At 34.2% G+C, this 24,488-nt stretch overlaps 1 protein-coding gene across 1 annotated transcript in view; it reads left to right on the top strand.

Annotated features, from left to right (window-relative positions):
• The window catches only part of Rasa1 (RAS p21 protein activator 1), an 84,381-nt gene extending 60,500 nt beyond the window's left edge, over window positions 1–23,881 (top strand). The window contains exons 10-25 of the mRNA XM_006993203.4: window positions 2,588–2,708; window positions 4,101–4,257; window positions 8,283–8,370; window positions 9,056–9,133; window positions 10,536–10,693; window positions 11,063–11,139; window positions 12,261–12,433; window positions 12,736–12,895; window positions 13,331–13,473; window positions 14,635–14,750; window positions 15,766–15,852; window positions 17,386–17,453; window positions 19,218–19,306; window positions 20,343–20,420; window positions 21,847–21,981; window positions 22,734–23,881. Of these exons, the coding sequence (XP_006993265.2) occupies window positions 2,588–2,708; window positions 4,101–4,257; window positions 8,283–8,370; window positions 9,056–9,133; window positions 10,536–10,693; window positions 11,063–11,139; window positions 12,261–12,433; window positions 12,736–12,895; window positions 13,331–13,473; window positions 14,635–14,750; window positions 15,766–15,852; window positions 17,386–17,453; window positions 19,218–19,306; window positions 20,343–20,420; window positions 21,847–21,981; window positions 22,734–22,817 (1,812 nt within the window). The 3' untranslated portion in view covers window positions 22,818–23,881. The remainder of the gene's footprint in view (window positions 1–2,587; window positions 2,709–4,100; window positions 4,258–8,282; window positions 8,371–9,055; window positions 9,134–10,535; window positions 10,694–11,062; window positions 11,140–12,260; window positions 12,434–12,735; window positions 12,896–13,330; window positions 13,474–14,634; window positions 14,751–15,765; window positions 15,853–17,385; window positions 17,454–19,217; window positions 19,307–20,342; window positions 20,421–21,846; window positions 21,982–22,733) is intronic.
• The last annotated feature ends 607 nt before the right edge of the window (window positions 23,882–24,488 follow it).

The following is a 24,488-nucleotide window of genomic DNA, read 5'->3' as shown; positions in this document are numbered from 1 at the left end:
GGTATATCGTAAATGATAAATGTACCCCATTCTACAGCTAATACACAGATTGTCACCATTGAAATAAAAATTGATGAGTACAAATTTGTATTAACCAGGAAATTAATCAATACTAATTATCATCTGAGTCTATTTTAATGTTTAGATTATTTATGTGTGTAAGTAATTTAGTATATAATATATACAAGAAATGAAAAAACCCAAATAAGTTTTAAAGAAAATGTTAGGAGTGTTTAAATGTAGCAAGTTTTTGCTTTTTATGTCCCTCACGTATAGTCATAGCTTTCTTAAGTGAGCAAGTCTTTGAAGTACAGCTACTTACTCTTCAGCTTTTCTGTGTGCAGATGGAACAAGCTGTCTTGTATATTCTGATAAGTTCTGCTTATAATTACTCTTGTTTTTTTTTTTTTTTTTTTTTGGTTTTTTCGAGACAGGGTTTCTCTGTGTAGCTTTGCGCCTTTCCTGGGACTCACTTGGTAGTCCAGGCTGGCCTCGAACTCACAGAGATCCTCCTGGCTCTGCCTCCCGAGTGCTGGGATTAAAGGCGTGCGCCACCACCGCCCGGCTACTCTTGTTTTTATAAATACAATGCTGGTCACAAACTGTAAATATCACTAATGGGGTTTAGCTTTTCAAAACCGATACTTTTGAAAGTACTCAAGACCATTTCGTTGAAAAGTAGTATTTATTGTTCTCTAATTGTAAAATGTTTTTATACTTAGAAATACCAATTTAGAATATCCCAGTGAGTTTTTTTAATTCTATATTATATGTTTTACTTTAATGACCCTGTTATATAACTTGTTTTCAGCATTAATTCACAACCCTCATGAATAAATATGATATAAAAAAATTTAAGGAACATTAACAGTTTATATATATCATAGTAAGAGATTTGGTTATCAAAATCAATTTCCGCACAATAGAGTCCAGAGTATAGCTATTTTTCAAAATTCATTCATTGTTCTGGTAAATGTCAATATTTTCCTTTCATTTCCCCCTTACCATTCATAGCAGAAAATTAAAAAGTCTGAAGTTTTAATTAGCTGTTTTTAATGAATAATAACAAAAGGCAAGAAAATGTCCTCCTATCCCTTTTAAAGATGCTATAATACCTGACAATGCATTAAAAGCCAAGGGTTGTACAACACAGAGACTTATTTCATTATTGCATCCTTGTATCTTTAACAGGGATTGATTGGCAAAGCTTTTCTATAAAGGGCCAAGTAGTAACTTTTTAGGTTTTATGTCCAATGCATTTCAAATACCTAACTCTACCCTGGTAATTGAAATTTCAGCTACAGACAGTATATAAAGTAATAAACATGTCTGTGGTCCAGTAAAAGTTTCTGTACAAAAACGGAGGACTGGGCTTGGAGCTGTGTCACCTGATGATATAATTGAGTAGTAGCGCACTTCCCTAGCATGCAGAATTCTCTAGGTTCAAACCACAATGCCACAAAACAACAACCAAGGGAGAGAGATAACGGGCTGAATTTAGCATGCATGCCATAGTTTGTTTCCTCTGTCGGAGGTAACTGATGCTTCTGTTTCTTACCATCTTAGTACCTGGGCATAATTGCTGAGTAAGGAAATGAAACAGCAGAATGTCCCAAAACAGAATAGAAAGGTGATTGTGAAAATCACTTAATGTTCTATATTTACAAGAAGTTGTATAGACTTTACAGAGCCTCCAAAAAATAGCTAAGTATCACAAAATAGTAGTCTTTCAAAAATAAAAGAACTGCTATAAAGAAATGGGAAGACTAAAATTTAGTTTAACATACCTTGATACAATTGAAAATGAATTTGTCTGGGAAGATCATGATTTTTTATATTCTTTGCGACATAATTCTTTAGGCAATTTAGTGATGAATGTCAGCTGTCTTATATGCATTACTAAAGCCTGTTATGTGAAACCGAGCAGTAAAAATCTAGGGCTTGGAGGAAAAATGGAGGTCAAAGTATAACATTTCATCATTGACACAATAGAATAGGAACTGAAGAGTGTGGTCTTGTTTTAAATATCCTTAATGAAAAAGAAATATGTACAGGTTATAATAAATACAGTACTTTAGTGTAAAAAAAGATGTGAGGCCATCAAAAGTATTGAAGCAAGAGAAAGCTGTGAAGTAGTGGAAAGAAAATTATCTTAATTCAGATAGCTTATGAATACCAGGTGTGGCTATAACTATGTGCTGTATCATGTGCTGACCTGAGGGTTAAGGTGGGGATATGTCCTCATTCAACTGGTTAGTTTTCTAGTCTCACTTGGTGTTTCTCAGAGATAAAGAACATTCACCAACATGAGTTGGCTCTTAATTCACGTTGCCTCCTGATTTGCCAGTTAATTCTGGAAAAAGTAGATACTTTCAAAACAGTTTCATTTGATTTAAAATACAACAAGCTCACTGAGGTTTTGAAATAGCAGTTGTCCATGAGACATATTCTTGAGAAATGACAAACCTTTCTGAGCATTTCTTTGTGAGATTTACATTTAGATTTTAGTTATTAGAAATGTTTTACCTGCTTTTTCATTACTATTTATTTTCATAAATAATTTTAATAATGTTTCTTTACAATTCAGGATCAAGAACAAGTACTCAATGATACTGTGGATGGCAAGGAAATCTATAATACAATTCGTCGTAAAACAAAGGATGCCTTTTATAAAAACATAGTTAAGAAAGGTTACCTGCTGAAGAAGGGTAAGTCAACTTTTAGGACTAATAATTTAGGATTTTAGTGCTCACCATGTGATAAGAGTCATAAATACATATTTTTTTATAAAAAAAGTTTTTCTTCTTTTTACATACCAATCTCAGTTTCCCCTCCCTCCCTTTCTCCCACCTCCCCCATCCTACCTCTTATCCACTCCTCAGAGACAGTAAGGCCTCCCTTGGGGAGTCATCAAAGTCTTGGCATAGTAAATTGAGGCAGGACCAAGCCCCTCCCCTGTGTCAAGGCTGAGAAATGTATCCCATCCTAGGGAATGTGTTCAAAAAAGCCATTTCATACACCCGGTATAAGTCCTGGTCCTACTGCCAGGGGCTCCCCAAATAGATCTAGTCACATAACTGTCACCCACATTCACAGGGCCTAGTTCAGTCCCATGCAGGTTCCCCAGCTGACAGGCCAGAGTCCATGAGCTCCCACCAGCTTGGGTCAGCTGTCTCTGGTTCCCCTATCTTAATCTTGACCTTACTTGGTCCTGTGATCCCTCCACCCTCTCTTTCACTGAAGTCTAGGAGCTCAGCCCAGTGCTTGGTTGTGGGTCACTGCATCTGCTTCCATCAGTTACTGTATGTAGGTTTTATAATGACAATTAGGGTACTCACTAATCTGATTATAGGGGAAGGCTAGTTCAGGCACCCTCTCCACCATTGCTAGGAGTCTTAGCTGCTGTCATCCTTGTGGATTCCTGGGGATTTCCCTAGCACCAGTTTTCTCCCTAACACCATAATGGGTCCCTCTACCAAGATATCTCTTTCATTATAGAGTCATAAATATCCATAAAACTTACTGTAAGATATAGTCATTTGTCTTGTCATTGATTATTAATAATAATTACTTGTTTAGAGCTTACACATGGCATGTTTCAAACTTTAGAGATCAGTTTAAGTCCACATTTCTAAACAGGGTTTTAGAATACGCTTGTATTCCAAGTGTATCATTAAATCCTGACTTACTTTCAGGCTCTCTCTATGGTTTCTTAGAGAAATTCCTTGTGCCACTTAGCCTTCAGGGTACTAACATTTTTATTTTATAGATCTACCTCAGTTTGACATAAAGATATTGAGGGGTAGGTGATGGTTGAAAACAATTACTCTAAGACAGGAATTTTGAGGATTTTATCATAATACAATTTCTGAAGACACAGTTAAAGTATTCTGATGAACTCCATTCATTCAGTAATTCATTAAACAAGCAATAATAACAAAAAGCAATTTTGTATACAGGTTATAGGTATTTTGTAATTATATATGGATCTATTCTTAGAATGAAAATTGAAATATACTTAATTTGTTTTTTTTGTATTCTGAAAATACTATGTCTTAGCTCCTAAAGACAATTTTTTTTTTTTTTTTTTTTTTAAACAGGCAAAGGAAAACGCTGGAAAAATTTATATTTTATCTTAGAGGGCAGTGATGCCCAACTTATTTATTTTGAAAGTGAAAAACGAGCTACAAAACCAAAAGGGTTAATAGATCTCAGTGTATGTTCTGTCTACGTTGTCCATGATAGTCTCTTTGGCAGGTAAGACACTGGTTTTCTTAAAAATTGTTTTAATAATAAAAATATTGGATATTTTCAGACCATTTGATGTATAAATCTATTTTAAGAGCATAAAATTATCCAAAATTGATGATTTTAAGGTTTTTTTTTCCCTCAGCTTTTGCCTAAGTTCTGTGTAAAATTTGACTCTGTTAGGCAGACTTCTTTGGAATAGCATTTCAGTAGTAGGACTAGCTGTTGAACTAGTTCATAAATTCATTTGACCATGTTATTCTTTCTTCCTTTGTAGAAGAAATTGTTTTAAAACCAAACAGGCTGATGGTAAGGATGAGAATCCACCCCAACACACAGTATAAAAGACTAGGGTGGGAGCACCGTGGCGGAATAAGGCCTTCCAGTCGCCATCTCCCCATGTTAATTGAAACAACCGTTCATGTACAAAAGTGTCTTCACTAGAGCTAAAGAAACCAGTTAGAAGCAGAAATAACATTGGATTTTGGAAACATAAGACAAGATTCACTGAAGGAGTCAGGATGGAAATAATATGTTATTTCCTTCCTAGCTATGAGTACGGCGGGCATGGAGTAGTAGTACAGCATGACCTGTGGCAAGAGAGAATTAAGTGTAGGCCTTAGATTTAGAACCCAGTTGAGTCCCACTTAATTAAACATTTTCCTTCTTGAAAATAAGCAATATGGCCATGGTCATAAGATTTGTCTGTAGACTTGAATACATATTAAACAGTTTTACTTTTACAAATATGAAGGCTGTAAGAAAATCCAGGGTACTTCAGCCACATGTGTTTTGTTTTTATATGAAGAAAACAGATCAGACTGTGACTGTTAGATATCAAAGAAGATTAGCTGGCCAAAAGAAGACTTATGTTAAAAATATAAGTCTGGTAGGAAATACCCTCTTTGTGGGAATAATTCTAACTTCATTTATTTATTGAATAAAGAGTGAACTTCTTCAGAAATAATGTAAAACAAAGATGTGTTCTGACAGTTGGAAAACAATATACATGTACTATCACTGTATTGTCATTTCTTGCTTCTAATGCAGAAATTGACTGTTAAGAGTATGACACTCTAAAGGTATCTTAGTTATGAATACCTAATGATACCAGGTCCAAAAACTGATATGAAAAGTTATGTCTATGGAAAAAAAAAAAAAGGTAAAATCTCTCCTTTGAGAAAACAGATCTCTGTTCCTGAAATAGGCCAGTTAATATAAACTTTTAATATATGTACCTTTATTGGGAAGTGCCCAGGAGATCAGTAAAATGTATTTCCTTTCATGAAAGTAAAGATACCTCATTACATAACAGGACAAATGAAATTAAGTTGATACCAATTGTATGTTATTATAAAGTACGAATATCAGAGCACAAAAGGGCAAATTTGTGAATGAGTACTGTTATATTTTAGCATGCTTTGCACATTCATGCTTTGTGTGAGAACATAGAGCCTAATATATAGACTGTGGCATTCAGGTAAAGTCTAATGTGAAAGAAAGTAGTAGCTTTCTTTGAAAGGTGACTTAACTAAATATGCATGCTCTGTCTTCTGATGAAGAAATGTTGGGATAGCACTGCTTGTGTACATGTTTGCCTGCATGGTTGTGCAATTTTCCTAGTTTGTTCAGTTTCTGTGTGTTTCTTCATATTAAACTTCAGATTTTTAATAATGCTGTATGTTATATAGGAAACATTTTACTAGCTTAAGTTGAAAGTTGGTTCAGTGATAATTATTCTAATGACCATTGTTGGCAGAGTTATTACCCTTTTATTTTTTTCATAGACTGAGTCATTTACTCTGGCTGTTTTTTTAAATATAATTGAAAAGGAAAGCTATTACATTAGAAAATAAATTTTTGTTTGGCAGTTTTCTGTAAACATTATTTTTTTTTTTTAACCCACTAAGTCCAATTTAATGCTGCTCATATGAACTTGAGCATGGACTCATCCACTTGAGCATAGACCACCTTTTAGTGGCTACACACCTAACCCTTCCCGAATAGCCATCAACTACCAGTAGCTCCTCAGCTAGAAGTGGGGCTTTTGGAGCCCTCCTCACTACTCCATGCTGGAATCTTAAACTGGTTTGATCTTGTGCAGGTTTTAAGTAGATAACTACTGTTGCTATGGGTTATATGCAACTGCTATGCCATGTCAAGAGGCCAGCATTTTACAACACTACTCCCCATTCTCTTATTATATTCTTTCTACCTACTCTTTATGATATTCCCTAAGCATTGGTAGAGAGAATTGATAACAAATGTCTCATGTAAGGCCAAGGAAGCATTCAGTTGCTTCTTCCCAGTACTCTGAACAGTAATGTGTCTGCATTAACCACTACCCACTGCTTTGAGAAGCTTCTCTCACCGAGTTAACCATATTGATTGCCTTCCATCCTTTTCATTGTAACTTCATTCTGCTAATGTTTGGATGAATGATGTGTGTGAAAAGCTGTGAGTAATATTACTGCTTCCAAAAGATACTGTTCTTAAAGCCTTTGGGGGGGATAAAGTGAAGATTGAGTTCAAGGTTGGGAAGGCAACCTCACTTTGCTTTGCCCTCCTTATGTGAAGACACAGTCAACTTCAAGTGTCTAACATGACAGCCTGATCTTTGAAGGACCTGGGGTCCATTTTCCCCTCCAGTGTGGGAGCCCGTTCTGGGGTTCCTCGTGGCTTTACCCAGCAGGTCCGAATAGAGGATGATCAGGACCACGGGCCTGAGTGCAGGTGTCTGAGATGGCCTGCACTTGGCTGTGCTGGGGGAGGAGGTCTTTTGCTCCACCCCTTGGCGTCTCTATAAAAACCCTGGGCCAGAGACAGTCGGGGCCCGTTGGAATAGGTTCCAGGCCCTCTCGAGGCTATCCTTTATTTTCTGTTTATCTCCTCAAGATTCTCCGCTATAAATCCTTCTATCTAATATTTCCTGCTGCTCGCACTCAAGAAAACTCTGGGAAGCTGTGGGGGTGGTGGGTAAACGCCCCACACTCCAGTCACTGAATCTCCCGGATTGGGGCTACTGTCTCAGTGCTTCTCTTGGTTTAGCACATCAGCCTCACAGTCTACGGCCTTAGGGTTGAAAAGGAAGCAGTATGGCAAAGTCATAATGAGCTTGTCTTCTCAGGTTTCCCAGTATCAGTTGTTCTGTGTATCTTCACATTGCCATTTGTTATTCCTATACTTCTTTCTGTCTGGAGGATTAATCTCAGACTATATTCAGATCAGAAATTCTTAGTTCACATTTTCTACTATTTTATGATCTTTCCAAAGCATGAAAAATGTTTTAAATTTTTAAGCAAGTTATATGATAAAAATCTTTGGCTAAAATAATATAGAAGTAATATTTACTGACTTCTGAAAACTTAAAGGTCCTTCCTTATTAAGCATTTTATTAAGATTTATCCAGTTGAACTGTAGAGTCAGATACAAATTATTAAGTATTATAGAATTGTCTTACTTTTGTATTATAAAATTGTCTTGCAAATGATTTGTGGTAGTTCATACTGAGGAAGACATGAACAAATGTTGTATACTACCTGCTATGCCATTAAACTTTAGAATAAGTGGTATAGGCGAGATGGTGTTTTTGATTTAATAGATGAAAAAAGTGATCAAGTTTGTAAAAAAAAAAATGGAAAATTACATTAAAGAACATTCAAACAACTTTCAGTCTGCTTAGAGACAAGCATTAACATTTTTCCAGTAAGACCATTCCTTTTTACTTTCTATTGCATGTCCACAGTTTCTGCAAATAAGTTATGTATAGTCCTAGAAATTCTACTTCAATTTTTATTGCTTTTCTCTTTGATATATTTTAATATTAATTTATATCTATTTTAAACCATGAAAGACTAATAAAATTTCAATATTGTAATATTTATGCACATGACATCAATCTGGCTGAATGAAATACCTGCATCTCTAAATTAAAAATTATGACAATCTTAAATTATACTTTGTATTTTTAAAGTTGGTATAAATACTTGAATATTTTTTAAGTTTCTTAATACTTTTTTTGTTTGTGTTCCAAGGCCAAACTGTTTTCAGATAGTAGTTCAGCACTTTAGTGAAGAACATTACATCTTTTACTTTGCAGGAGAAACTCCAGAACAAGCAGAGGTAAGATCGCTCTTTCCTAAACTATTGCGATCTTTGTGCTAGCCTAACTTTATTAACTAGGGTAGAAAACTACTGTGGTACAGCGTTATGAAAGTATTTCTGAAATCTTACTATTTTATTTAACAAGTGAGAAACTGTCCAAGTTTTTGTTTGTTTGTTTGTTTTTTTCTTAACAAACACAGTGAAGGATTATTAGGGATAAAAAGTGACATTTAAAATTGACCATTAGATGCTCTACGAATTCAGTTTGAGGCTAATCATTTAAAATCATTATATTTCCATAAGTTAGAGATGGTCATCATATAATCCAAAATCAGGCCAGCTAGTTGTAATATTTCTAGAGGGTTTAACTCTATTTTGTACAAATATGACTTTTCTGAGGAGACTCTGAGAAACAAACAGGATGAAAAGTGAATGAAAGTGCCTTTGTTGACAATACCAGATGACCGTGTGTGTCACTGTGGACCCTAGAGAGGTCCCTGGACTTAAGTATGACAGTGAGAGAACTACTATTGTTTTGTTTCTTGTTTCATTTTGCTGGGACAGAAAATTAGAGTATAGTATATTGAGACTAGAAATGGAAGTCTAGGGATGGAAGTGATAATTAAATATAAAGAAGGTAAATTGATAATTGGATAAACTCATGTATGTTTCTTTGCAATACTGTTGTTTTGTTTTTTTGTAGGATTGGATGAAAGGTCTGCAAGCATTTTGCAGTTTACGAAAAAGTAGCCCAGGGACATCTAGTAAACGCCTTCGTCAGGTGAAATTTCATTGTGTCTGACTTGTAACAGTCTTATTTTCATATCACTTTGTTCTTTTTTCCCTATACATGCTATTTTTGCCAACATTTCTTAAGAGTAGAAAAGTTTAGTCTTTAGGAATTTTACAGCCTTGCTGTCACTTGACGTGGTAGCAGATTACTTTGTGAAAGAAGAGTTCTTTATATATGTATTCTGCTCCCTAGTCTATTGTGCCAACTCTTCAATAAATAGATTATTTTTCGCTTAACTAAACAATTAAAAGCAAGTAAAAGAAACCCGTCTTGTGCTGCACCTCTTTCTCAGGTGGAAGAAGGAAAGGTACTTCTGATCAGTTAATCACACACACAGCAGTATCCTTGAAAACTTGTTTTTCATGATATAGTTGTTTGTGAGACTGACTAGCCAATCTTAACTAAAACCTAAATCTTGTGTATACTTTTATTTTTAGGAAATTAAGCTAAGTTTCTTTTTCTAGAAATGTACTATGTTATTACCTTTTCTTAATTATTTTTATTGTTAGAGATAAGGGTTTGTCCGTAGCCTAGGCTGGGTTCAGACTTGCAGTAATCCTCCTGCAGTAGTGTCCTCAACACTAATATTACAATTGTGAGCCACCATAACTGGTTATCCCTTATTTCTTGGCCTTCAAGTCTTTCTCTCGTTGTTTCATTAAAGTGGTCCCTAGATAATTGGAAGTAGCCATCTCTAATGTGGTTGAATTTTGAACAAAGTTAAGATAGTATGTATTTATAGAGAAAAGTGACCTGTATTAATGGGTATTTCCAGTAAGCTTGTTGAGTTTAACAGACTTTTATTGGAAGTATAAAAACAGTTATTAGGTAACTAAATACTCTCGTAAACCCTGGTCTTTGTCCCAAGGACATTTTTTTTGTGTGTGTATGTACATATATATAAATATTTAATATATTGAAGTTGTCACATACTTTTGTACACGTATAATAGCCAATATCTCGAGCTCTTTTGATGTGTCAGTTAATCTGCTGTTTTAAGGATTGTTTCCAATCCTTAACACAGCATGTAGTCTTCTACACTTTATAGATGAGTCAGAGCCTACTTGTTGAGGATGGCACAACTGATGGTAGAGAGAAAGAGTATCTAGTAGTCAGAAGTATATACTGATAATATATTAGCTCCTTGGAATACATGTCTTTTCTGTAGCATCAGATCATAAATTTGTGTCTTATAAACATCTTACCATGGACTCTTAAGTAGTAAAATCTTCATGACAAGCATACTATGATATTTGGAGTTTTGAAATGAATAATGATAGTTGATTAGCAAAGCTTATATTTTTCAGAATACTAAGAAAAACAAGTCACTATTTTTGGCTTTATATACAGGTCTTGAAATGTTGGGTATGAATTTCTGTGTTCTCTTTAGGTCAGCAGCCTTGTTTTACATATTGAAGAAGCCCACAAACTCCCAGTAAAACACTTTACTAATCCATACTGTAACATCTACCTGAATAGCGTCCAAGTAGCGAAAACTCATGCAAGGGAGGGGCAAAACCCAGTATGGTCAGAGGAGTTTGTCTTTGAGTAAGTCCTATTTTATCATATTCAATCTGTTTTTAGAGTCATTTTCCTCCTGCTGTTTACACATAAACTATCTGTTTCTGTTGTTTTAATAGTATTTTTTGTTGGATTTGTTCATCTTTATTAATAAAATGCCTTTGGACTACTGAAAAGTAATGACAATGTTTTCTATATTCTAGATCTGGTTTTAATGGGTTATTAGTGCTTTAGGAAGTTTAAGATTACTGGGAAAATGTCTAGTTATCAATATTCTTGTGTAACAAATAATATAAACCTGGTTTTATATTTATATAACACACTGAAATTTTTAAATGGAAATAAGGTAGTTTGATACTAGAATATTTTTTCTAATTTTTCTCCTTGCCTCTTTAGTGATCTTCCTCCTGACATCAATAGATTTGAAATCACGCTTAGTAATAAAACAAAGAAAAGCAAAGATCCAGATATCTGTAAGTTGATTACAAAGCTTTCTAAAGTAATGAATGCATGTTTTATTTATTTATTTATATAATATTATTATATATAGTTAGAATTTATATATGAAATATATCTAAGATGGAGATGAAACATATGCTGTATAGTCTGCTACTAAACTGACTGTCGAGCGGTGACAATTAAGAACAAAATGGCCAAAGTATATGTACTGTAGTCCTTACAATTTAAAATACACACTGTACTCTCCCTATAAGAAAATGGTAGTGGTGATCATTTTTTGTACTCTTTCCTTTTTTAGTTTCCCCTAATTTTTCCTACATTTCAAATATTAAAAGTTCTGTTACAGACTGGAGATAATAGCTCAATTGTAGAGTATTGTCTGGCATGCAGTGTCCTTAGCCCTACAAAGAAAAAAGATATAGAATGTTTAAGTGTACTAGTTATTTGTTGTAATATCCAATGCTCTGGATATCCTATTCCAAGCAGCACACTTCCCATCCTGTTGGTAGGACAGATGGCATTGGGATTTAGTGATTCATAACCAGGGTGAATTAGGTTAATACCTTCTTTTACAACTCAGGCTTTTAGGGTAAGCAGTCGTCTGTCCTGACAGACAGATCAAAACCTGAAGTCCTTCTGAATAAAATGTTTATTCTCTAATTGCTTACACTCTTAAATGTTTCTCCATTACTTGTGTGATAAAATCCCAGTAATGGCACGGAAAGAAGCAATACTTTCTTTTTGGAGTGTGATCTTTATTGCTCTACCTTTTTACCTACCTAGCTAACTCAAATCACGGGTTCATGTTTGGAGTGGATTTTTAATTCCCCTAGGCTGTTATGCATCCTTGTGTCTGCAAGTATTGCTCACTGTTGTAGCACTTATACTGCATCCTCTTTTATAGCTTAAGACATTTTCCACGCACATCAAACACCATGTCTTAATCATTTCTTAATCCCATATCCAGAGCCTACCACAAAATGTCACATAGCAGGCCTTTAGTAAATGAAAAAAAAGAACCAAATAAGCATTGGCTTTGTGATGTTATTGAAAACTTGCTTAATGGAGAGCATTTAAAACTACAGAAAACTGTATTGAGAAAATGCATATGACCATAGTGGTTTTTCTTTTGTAGTATTTATGCGTTGCCAGTTGAGCAGGTTACAGAAAGGACATGCCACAGATGAATGGTTTCTGCTCAGCTCCCATATACCATTAAAAGGTATTGAACCAGGATCCCTGCGTGTTCGAGCACGATACTCTATGGAAAAAATCATGCCAGAAGAAGAGTACAGTGAATTTAAAGAGGTATTATTTAGTAGTCTAATGCTTCTAATGGCATTACACATGAATATTAACTATTTAATAAAAATGCATTAAGCTAAATAGTAATGTCCTAGATCAGTAGTACACTAGTAGCCAGAGGTAAAAAACATGTTCTATGATTTTGTCCTTATAAAACTTGAAACATAGGCTACAAACTCACTCCATTTTTAACAATTGTATTCATTGTATGTGTTCTGCCGCTTAACCTTATATATCTTTCCCATTGGTCTCCAAGCATACATAATGCTATATACTTTCAGCAATCTTTTTTAATGTCATTTTAGCTCATACTACAAAAGGAACTTCATGTAGTCTATGCTTTATCACATGTATGTGGACAAGACCGAACACTACTGGCCAGCATCCTACTGAAGATTTTTCTTCATGAAAAGCTTGAATCATTGTTGTTATGCACACTAAATGACAGAGAGATAAGTATGGAAGGTATATCAAACTAAATGTTTTAAACTGTTAAATCATTTTACAAAGTATCTGAGATTCTTTGTTTAAATATGGGAATGGGTTGCTATTTCTAATTCTGTCATGGCAGATTAAGTATTAGAGATTGTATGAAGATGATTTCTTTGTCCAGACTCAGCGTGTGATTATCAACAATAGCATAGTACTTATCATATTATCTCAGTTTTCACTCAGCAGTCTATGGGTAGAAATCAGATGTCACCTGTATTTTATTTCTAGATTTTATAGCCGTTCCAAGGCTAATGTACAATCACAATGCTTTTCACAGTTTACTAATGTATTTATTTTCTCCTCATCAATATTCATGTAAAATAATTACTGAAGAAAAGTAATTTAATTTCCAACTTAGTTGTATTAGTACAGTTCTGTGAAAGTAATCTAACATCCATTTTTGTGTAGATGAAGCCACTACTCTATTTCGAGCTACAACACTTGCTAGTACCTTGATGGAGCAGTATATGAAAGCCACTGCCACACAATTTGTTCATCATGCTTTGAAAGACTCAATTTTAAAGATAATGGAAAGCAAGCAATCATGTGAGGTAATACTTTATTGTTTTAAACTTTTAACAAATTACAGTTTTGGGAAAGTACATCATTTCTAAAATTTTGCCAATGCAGTTATGCCCTCTATAATAGATTTATTAACACCTCCCACCCCCACCCACACACATATCACATGCACATTTGTGCACTCACAGTTCTTTTGGTATTTTTCCTAATTTCTACTAATGATCAGGTGTACCTTACTTTAAGAAAATGTGTGTAACATAAATTAAACATTTTTCCAGGGACTTTGTTGATCATGTTGAGTATCTGTTATTAAAAAAAAAAAAGCATTTTGAAATTTTGGGCCTACTTCATATACACAATAAGGTATCTTGAGGATGGAACCTAAATCCAAGCATGAAATTTGTTTATGACTGAAGTTTATTTTACATGAGTTCTAGGAGGCTTGTGCTTTGGCCCATCATGTGAAGTCATATGTAGATTTCCCATTTGTAGTCCCATGTTGGCATCCAAAGTCAAACTTAAGGATGTGCCTTTCCTGGATCTCGCTCTGTAGACCAGGCTGGCCTCGAACTCACAGAGATCTGCCTGCTTCTGCCTCCCGAGTGCTGGGATTAAAGGCGTGCGCCACCACCGCCCGGTACTCAGTGTGAGTTTATAAGTAGAATCCTGTTTATATAACTGTTGTATTTCATGGATGCTACAGAGCAGTTACAAAGGAAGACAGTCTAAATCCCCAGGCTTGCTTGATAGTGTCAGTAAAATAAGGAAATACTTTTTAACACTCGGAGCTGTCATATGTTAATTCTGCCATAACAAAATGAGTGATCTATTGTTAGAAGTTGAGGGCAATCCTGTAATTACTATCAAAGTTGGCAGATCAGAACACGTAGATTGGAGGTGGGGGTTGTACTTGAAAAGTTCTGAGAAGGGTTCATGATTCTACTTATACATTTTGGTTATCTTCCTTAGCTACTACTTTGAACCTCATTAAAAACAGTTGTGTGTTTTTTTTTTTTCCTCAGATAAATAGTGGTTTAATGTTCAGTTGAGTAACTGGGAATAAATAATAGTAAACCTATTGAATTTGCATATGTGGAACAGTTGACAGTGTTGAAAACAACAACTGCTCATTTACCACAATTTATCTGAATCTATCACTACCATAATGACTGGTTTGTTCCTTCTCTTAGTTAAGTCCATCAAAGTTAGAGAAGAATGAAGATGTGAACACTAATTTAGCACACCTATTAAACATACTTTCAGAGCTTGTGGAGAAAATATTCATGGCTTCAGAAATACTCCCACCGTAAGTTGTCAGATTGTTTGCAAAATTTGACTAATTTGTGGTTTCTAAATTTTCTTTTAATGAATGCTTTCTAATGGCATTATTCTCATATTTTTAACTCATAAACGATGGATTATGAACCATGCAAGGTGGCATGCACCTTTAATCCCAGCACTTGTGAGGCAGAGGCAGGTGAACCTCTGAGTTCAAGGCCAGTCTGTTTAATAGAGTTCCAGGACAGCCAGGGCAGTTACACAGAGAAACCCTGTCTCAACTTCCCCCAACCCCAAACCAAAAAAAAAAAAAGATGGATTATGTATAAGAAAAAAGTAAACGAGTAATAACTGTTAAAGAAGCCAGAGTAAAATATATATTCTGGCACTTGCCTATATTCCCAGTATTGGAGCGGTTGAGGCAAGATGATGAATATGGGCCAGCCTGGGCTACATAGCAAGATCCTGTCTCACAAAAAAGAAAAATAGACACACATCCATTAATAAATTAAACTATATTTATATGATGACCAAGTAAGTCTGGCTTGTATTGTAGCTTAGGGAGTGAATAACATGTCTCAGATCTGGGAGCAGTATCTGTAAATCTAGTTTCTAGTTCTTGCCTAGCATTACATTCCCAGGAAACAGAAACCAAAGTCAAGTATGTACACAAGATACCAGTGTCATGTCTGCTTACAAGTCAGTGTGAGTAGACTCACTGGTTTAGATGGAAGAAGTCAAAATAATGGAACATGTGCCACAATAATTCCTCGGTATTCTCATGTCTAATAACTTATTTCATACTTTTCATAAACACAAAATCAGTGGAGCCAAACTTACTGCATTATGTTTCTACACCCATTACTAAATGTGCTTCTCATTACCTTTAACAAAATACCTTTTTTAGATGAGAAGGTCAATGAAAAGGTCAAATGCATAAAAACATGATACACTGGTTGGGTAACTTAAAATTTTGGCTGCCACTAGATTATCATATGATGATGTTTACTTTCTGTATTGAGATGTTTATGTTATTTTGGCAGGACACTGAGATATATTTATGGGTGTTTACAGAAATCTGTTCAGCGTAAATGGCCTACAAATAACACCATGAGAACAAGAGTTGTTAGGTAAGAGTTGCTCCTTCATTTGTCATAGTCACTGTGCGCAGCACACACTGACTCGGGTATGTAGGCAGAGAAGGAGGAAAGTGGTGCTTGGAGAAGTGTGGTAGTTGAACCATCTAGATTTTAATTGGTTTGTACCATCTGTTTCCAACCATGCCTTCGAGTTCTGAAGCTCTCATTTAGAACAGCTTTGGCCTCTGATGAAATTTGAGAGCTCATATATGGACTTAATAAAATTGTTTGCTTAAGTTATAAACTGTTAGCAACCAAACAGAACTAAAGCAAAATTCCTACGACCACCTAGTATCATTAATGTAGTTTGAGGATTTTGTTAAGAAATTTATAGAAATGCATCAAGTATAGTTTTCTAGTAATTATGGAAAATTGCCAGTCACATTATATGTAAAATATGAATTTTAAAGACATTCCTGATGTAAATTTTGTCAGGAGGCTTCTACTTTTCTTGCAGACAGAATTTCCATTGGTGCCCTAAGGGCATAGCTCTGAGGTGAGGCACTTAATTAACACTAAGAGGTCCTGGATTTGATTCCTACCCCTGAATAAAACAGACCAACCAAAATGTCTCTCAGTTAGCTACACTAAGCCACACTGAAGAATTGTAGGAAGAAAAATGACAAGCATGTTATTTGAGCAGTTGTGTGATAGACATTAAACTGTTAAACATATCAGGGTGCTTTAGGGGTTTTTCATGCCTAAGGTGATTTCTCTTCCTAGCAATACATGCATAGTACCCATGTATTATTTAATTTAAAATCGCCTTAAATATTCAAAATATTTTTTCACTGAAATTTATTAATAGTTCAATGTTATCAATTCAAGTTTCTAGTTAAGTATCAAAATATTTTCAGTAAACCTTATGCAGGAACCTTCTTTAAGAAGAAATATCAAAATATGAAGTTATTAATTGCTGTAAGTAATTATAGAAGGAATTTTATAAACTATGGGGACTAATGCTTGTCGAGGTTAATTACTACCATGGATTCTTTTTTAAAAAATGTAAAAACTGATCTTATATGACAATATATTTAATACTACTGACTGAAGGAGGCAGAGTAGAGTATCTAAGTTTATATTAACGGCAAAACTTTCAAGTGTTTATGGTATGCATTTTATAAATGTCAAGGACTCATTGATACAGTGTATTCCAATGTTTATATATCTTAATTCATACTCACAGACTTTTCTGTTTAAATAAATTTTAAAAGACAAAGTGGGTAATTTGGAATCTTAAAGAACTGTTATTTATCTATAAAAGGTTTATACTCTTTTAGCAGTTCTAATACACTGCTTCCTCTAGTAAAAAACAAATTACTAATCTCTAAATAGCTAAGAGAATAAGTGCAAACTTATTTCCAGAGTTAATCTGAAGTTATATTTGCCTTACAGTTTTCTTAATTTTTAATTTTATTTGGGCTTCCCCATGTTGAAAGTAAAAGTTATGGTTCTAAGTTTAAATTTTTTATGTTTATATTTTAAACATATATGGTTTCTAAAAAAAATTTTCCTTCCAATTAGTGGTTTTGTTTTTCTTCGGCTTATCTGTCCTGCTATCCTGAGTCCACGGATGTTTAATATAATTTCAGGTAATTACCTTTTAATAAATTTTGAAATGGAAAAAGCTTCACTTAATGGGAAATACTACACTTTAAATCAAAATTTAAAAATCTAAAACAAAGCAAACCAAAGCACTATTCCCTGCCTTTTTTATTCTTTTATTATCGAAAATGTTAGATTTTTTTTTCTGTTCCTGTGACTGTTATTTTAAAAGTTTGCATTAAATTTATTTTAAGCACATGAGTGTATGTGTACAGGCATTTGCATGCCATGGTGCATGTACAGGGATCAAAGGACAACTTCTGGGGGGTGATTAATTAGCTCGATCCCATTTTGTATTTTATTCATTGTCCATTATGGAAGTTTGTAGATTTGTAAACTTAAGGAAGGAAAAGTGTTAATATAACTTCAATATTGTAATGAGCCAATCAATATTAATGGAGGGAAACAAACATTTTCATACTAATAATTTGAAGCTCAAAGCTGTATTAAAAATTATTTGAGCTGTAAATGCATTCTGTAATCACAGAACTTAGGAGGCTAAGGCACAAAGAAGGGTCAAGGCCAGGCTGGACTATAGCTAGACCATGTCACTCAGCACAATGGTATGTACCTACCATGCCCACATGCAGAAAATTGAGTCTGAAAGAATTCCCTGGATCTTAAAAACATTGGAGAAATTATTTTAATTTTACTTTCATACTCATCACATTCTTGTAATTACTTTTCATTACTCCTGAAGTGGTTGAATACAAGCATATTAAGAATAAAAGACTGGGGGCTGGTGAGATGGTTCAGTGGTTAAGACCAAATACTGCTCTTCACACTGAATTCAGAGGACCTTGAATTCAATTTCCAACACCCATGTCAGGTGGCTCATAACCACCAAAACTCCAGCTCCAAGGGATCAGACACCCTTGTCTTGCTTCTGTGGTCAACAGCACTCATTTGCACATATCCATACATATAATTTTTAAAATATTGAATGAAAGGCTTAGAGTTCTGTTCAAACACTGGCTTAAACTTGAGTTAAATTTTTTTTACAATACAATCTACAACAGTGGGTCAGAATATAAGATTTGCTGTTATTAATCTTAGACTGGGGATATAACTCCAGTTGGCAGAATGCTGGCAGAGCATACACGAGGCCCTGGGTTCAATCCCTAGTACCCAATAAAACTCAGGAAGGAGAAGAGGTAGGAGGAGGTTAGAAATTCAGGGTTGTCCTTAGAGTGTGGGTTTGAGACACAGAACACTAGAGAAAAAAGAGGGGGAGAGTGCTTAATTTTTAGTTTCTATTTGGTAGCTACAAATACTTTTCATTTACATTCCATTTTCTATGTTCTACAGGGAAGTTTTTCATGAGCTTAAAAATTTACCTTTCAAGTGAACTATTTGCAGTGACTGGCCTGCAAATAATGTGGAGCAGGGAATTGCTGAGATTGCAAAATGTTCCCCTTAGTGAGTTGAAATTAGCTTTGTGAATTGTCCTGAAAGGTCTGTAGATTGACAATCTTCTTAGCAATAAAGCAGCTTTTTGAGGTATTCTGAAATATTATCAGCTAGTTGGGAATTACTCAAGTTTGTATGTTGTTCACAAAACAAGCAGCATTTATAAATGTGTTCAATTTTTCCCTTTTTAACTCAAGTTCTTTGGAATTAGGTCATACATTTTTAAGGATTATTCTGAATATATCCTAAGGATTGTTAGTATTTAACAGTACAGAAAGACTAAAAGTGCTAAATTTATAGTGGCTTATCTGAGTCACTGGTTGTACCCACTTCTCTTCTAGATTCCCCGTCTCCTATTGCTGCAAGAACACTGACATTAGTGGCTAAGTCTGTGCAAAATTTAGCAAATCTTGTGGAATTTGGAGCCAAGGTAAAAATATTTTGATACTTTAGTTTTATTTCACAATCAACATAATCTTCAAAACACAGTGTACTATGTAAACACTGGAATATAATTACCTACTTTTGTAACTTAGTTCGTAACCAAACTCGCTGCCCAACTCACAAATATGTACTGCTTTTACCGACCATTAGTTAGTTAGTATGCTGTCCTCTGTCAGATATGTAATGTATTCTCTCTATAGTTCCTTTCAGATTCATCCTAAATTTTGGTATGTGATTAATAATTAAACATACATTTTATAGGCTTTTGCCTAAATAGGCAATTGCCTATTATTATTTCTTGCCAAATTCAGTCATTTTTATTCCCCCCCCCCACCCAAAGACTTATTTCCTATTATGACTGTTTTGCCTGCATGCATATAAGTACACTGGTGTGTGCCTGTTGCCGTCTATGCCAGATGAGGGCACCAGGTTCCCTGGAACGGACAGTTATAAGCCATCATATGGGTGCTGGGAACCAAACCCAGGTCCTTTGAAAGAGCAGGAAGTGTTCTTAATCTGTCCAACCCCATAGATAATCCTCTTTACGTTTAATTATTTTTCTTAGAAATTTCATGTCTGCATCTTTGGAATTACAATTGAATCTTATCACATCTGAGGTTTATTGTTGATACTGTGCTAACCATAATTATAACAAATTATAGTGGGTTAGAATTTTAGTTAACATTTATGGGTTATCTTTTGAATTTACCTGAAACACAAGGCATATTTTATCCTACTGCAATCATAGGGAATTTTTGGTTTTGCTGTATTTTAACTCCCCACAATATGTTGGGCTCTTCATAATTTATCAGTAATAAATTCTAAATGTACATGTTAAAAATTTGTGTCTGCCAAGCTATATGTTAAATGATTTTTAATTTGCAACTTCTTTTTATTCAAATATCTCCACCATATAGCTATTTATACTGGGAAATTTTCATATAGTAATTCTTGCTACATGTATAGTTTTTGTTGTAAAAGTTTTTGTAAGGCATATGAGGCCTATATTTTTAATTTTTTAGGAACCGTATATGGAAGGTGTCAATCCATTCATCAAAAGCAATAAACATCGCATGATCATGTTTTTAGATGAACTTGGGGTATGTACATAATTTTCACATTTAGCCATATAAGCAAAAACCTTTAGATTTTAAAAACAGCACTTCAAAATAAAATTTTTTTCTATGCAAAATGTTCTTTTCCTTTATTCTTACATAAATGGCTAATGTCAAGCATACACAATCATGGCTTTCAACCAGTCATATTTAAAATATGACTGTCTTCATTCATTATCCTTTAGCTATTGTTGTATTCAGTCTTTTAAGTTGTAGCTAAAATAAGATTTGAAGCCGGTTAGATTGGAACCTAAAGTTAGAACTAGATGAAGTAGTGTAATGCCTCATTTGAGCTTTTATAAATAAAATTGTGACACAAAATTAAATACATGTATAATTTCTGAGACCCTAAATAGGAAAGTTAAATTTTCTATATCATTTCAAATACACACACACACATCTATTTCAAGGACTGAATGAATTTTAAAGTAAATATAGTCATAATGTAGTGTGTGTACCCAGAAGAAAAAAGCCTAAAATAACATGTGTGTGTGAGCTGAACCAGGTGTTCGAGGCTGAGTTGTCAATGTTTTAGAATGCATTTAATGTTCAAAGCACATATTAATCATCACAACACTTCAGCCAAAAAAAAAAAGAAATGGGGTTGCAAGTAAGCCCAAAAATCCTAAGTAAACTTCTATAAAGTTTCCATTAGGAGGATTTCTAACAAAAAATATAGTTGGTCAGTTTTCCTTGGATTTTGTCCTTTCTACCTAAACTTCAAGCTCTGTGAAGGCAAGCAAAATTGTAATGTTTTTTATCTCATAATCTTTTATTCATCAAATCACTTAACAAACAAATGATCCAGTTAAAATGAATGTATTAGAGTTATTTCTTTACTACCAAAAACTAAAATGCCCTTCAACTTTTAGGAATGTGTAACAGTCACTACCACTAAAAAGTGGAATACATCTAAGATTCAACAAGGCCTGAATATAGACATTTAATATAATATAGTAATATACATTTATTATGATGGTTAAGTTACTCCATGAACCTTAAACACTATAATGTCCAGTGATCCCACATTTTTATCTTAAGCAGTCTACAGAAACTACAAAGTAAGTCTTTATTATATTTTCATAATGTAGTTCTCTTTAGATGCTGGTCAATTTAGATAGTGTCCTAGTGGTATTCAGTCTAGGCATTTAAGTTGTAGTAATCCAAATCAGCAACTGACAGTAATACTATTAATTTGACATATGCTTTAAATTTAAAAAGAAAAAAAAATCAACTCATGATACTGTCATCCTATGGAAGAATATGGAACCTGGTTCTAAAACCTATGTTTAGCAGAATTATTTGAATAAAAATTCTTAGACAAATTAATGTTTTATACCTAGTTAGGATAATTTTAGAAGAGACTACAAGGATTTTTATTTCTAAATGCAGTTTTATGATTCCCTTAAAGAATGTACCTGAACTTCCGGACACTACAGAACATTCTAGAACTGACTTGTCTCGTGACTTAGCAGCCCTGCATGAGATCTGTGTAGCTCATTCAGATGAACTGAGAACACTCAGTAATGAGCGCGGTGCACAGCAGGTAGGTCTTTACAAATGGTAATGTTCACACTGTATAAATGGTACTGAGTTATTGTCAAGAGGGAGGCGTGTTACTCTCACATCAAGTACATGAGCGAAGTTACTTGTGAAACAGAAGTATATGGAAAATTTGAAAAATATCTACAAATGATACCTCATGGTGATTCAAGTCACATAGCTCACACCTTAAAAAAACACTAGTCCATATTAGATTTCTGATACCAACAGATATGGAGGTCTATTCAAAAGGACTAGAACTAGAAAGGTTTTTAATTGACCTAGTGTTGAAGTTAAATTGGGAAAAAGGCATAGGGGAAGTATAAATCAAGACACACACATCCTAAATCTGATTAATTTCTTCATGGTTCAGAGGCAATACATGCTAACACTGCACTGCTTTCCTGTCTGGCAGAGATTTCACAAAAGAAATTAAAACAGCGATTATGGATTCTCATTAGTCTGAGAGTCCTCACTTTTTTTTAAGTTTAAAAAACAAGTTAAATAATAGAGCTCCAATTGCAAAACATTACAGTAGTTTATTACCAAGGTTTTTAGTGATAAATTTAGTGTGGTAAGATCTTAAATGCTCAGTGGAAATAATCAGAACTCAGTTTCATGTAATGAGTAGAAATGCTAGCACCTTAAGAATCCCATTGCTTTACTGTAGTTTTTATTAAATCCAAATTTCTATCTTGAAATTTTAGATTCGTTGCTTAGTAATTTCTCCCCTCCACTGTTTCTCCTTGTGTCTAGCATGTACTGAAAAAGCTTTTGGCTATAACTGAACTGCTTCAACAAAAACAAAACCAGTATACAAAAACCAATGATGTCAGGTAGCAGCCTGGTGTTCTGCATGGATTCAGCACATCCAACATGGTAATTCACATCACTATGTCTCCTTTGCTCTTGCCAAAAAAAAAAAAAAAAGAAAAGAAAAGAAAAAGAAAAAAGAAGAGAGAGAAAGTAGCACACCTTTCCACATTCCAGTGATGTGTGAGCTATGCAAACAAAAAACCAAGATTCTGCTGGCAAGTAACTGCCAGCGCCTTTGTAAGCTATCTGTGCAGAATATTTGCACTTTTTCCACATGGAATCTTTACCAAACTCTGAGCCTTGGTGTACAGATCAACTTTCACAAAAGAAAAAAAAAAGCTATGTCTTGAACTTTGAAAATATATTTTCAGTATATCCAATTGCCAAAGTTTTACTGTCTCTTGGAAAACGAACTATGAAATCAACTGACAAGAAAAACGCATCCTATTGACAACACAATTTAACTGGATTGCAGACTGTTCTTACTGTAATTTTGTCCTTCTTACGATTATGACCATTTGACTGTTCACTGAATTTATTTGTATTTACAGTTTCCAGAGTTTGACATTGTAATAGGAACAGTCTTGCTGTATACTTTCTAAAAATACTGTGCTATTCTTCCTGGAACTGTAAAAGACAATATATAGAATGGATGAATCTATGCTCATCAGCTTTATTTTTTAAACATACCACTTATTTTGTTGGAATTGTCAAAAACTGTATTTAGATCTCATGGTTTTGTTAAAATGTTTACAAAAGTAAATAGTTTAAATTCAATAAATATTATTGGTCATTGTACCAATCAATGCATGTTACCCATTTGACCATTTTATAGATTACTGATGTCTTTTATGTTTAAAAAAACTGCTAGAATACTTGTGTCTGTCCTAAGATGACTTTTTGTTACTGCTTTGATTATGCAGACAACCTCCTCAGCCACTTAACAACTTACACATCTTAGAACTTTACTTGTTTTTTCTGCTGGATAATTTAGTTTGTATAGTTTCATCTGATCCTGTGTTTGTATTTTTGTGAAGTATTCCCAAGGGTTAAGTTAAAATAAACTGAGGGATAGCTTGCATAATTAATCAGCTTACTATTTAACTTCATTATAATTTTCTTCCACTTTTAGGGATAGTTCAAGCTTTAATACCAGAACAAGGCCCAGAAGGATTTTATTGTTTCTTTCATGAAGGATTTCATTTATTCACTCATTGTACAACTTGTTAAGCAACATGTCTTATGCTGAAGATACGAATTAAAAATGTGTAGCAGAGTATCCTTAGTAATCAAGAGGGGTTTTTTTTGTTTGTTTAAAAAGAACCAAGGAAGGTATTAATAAAAAAAAAAAAAAATCCCTCAATAAGATGTTTTTCTGAAGGCCTAGATTCTAAAAACAGTTGGTTGCACTCCTTAGAGATATTGTATACAGTGAAAGATGTTAAGTACTCAAGGGTTTATTCCCCTTTGCACAAACTGAAGAGGCCTCAATGTATTCTTTAGAGAGATGTTTGATGTTACCATTGAGAGATATCCCTAGCTTAAATATAGGGCCGAATGCAGCTATACAGGTCATTTACTGTCCTTAACATAGCTTCAATCAGGTTAACTATGATAACAAAAACAAAACAAAATTTTGTTCTCAATGTAATCCCTTTCTCTCTGGAACCCATTACAGTTCCTATTCCTGTTCCT

This window comes from Peromyscus maniculatus, chromosome 15, assembly GCF_049852395.1.
Source record: "Peromyscus maniculatus bairdii isolate BWxNUB_F1_BW_parent chromosome 15, HU_Pman_BW_mat_3.1, whole genome shotgun sequence".
NCBI classification, from domain to species: domain Eukaryota; kingdom Metazoa; phylum Chordata; class Mammalia; order Rodentia; family Cricetidae; genus Peromyscus; species Peromyscus maniculatus.
The sequence above is the reverse complement of the archived record's forward strand: the minus strand, read 5'-3'. Positions and strand labels throughout refer to the sequence as shown.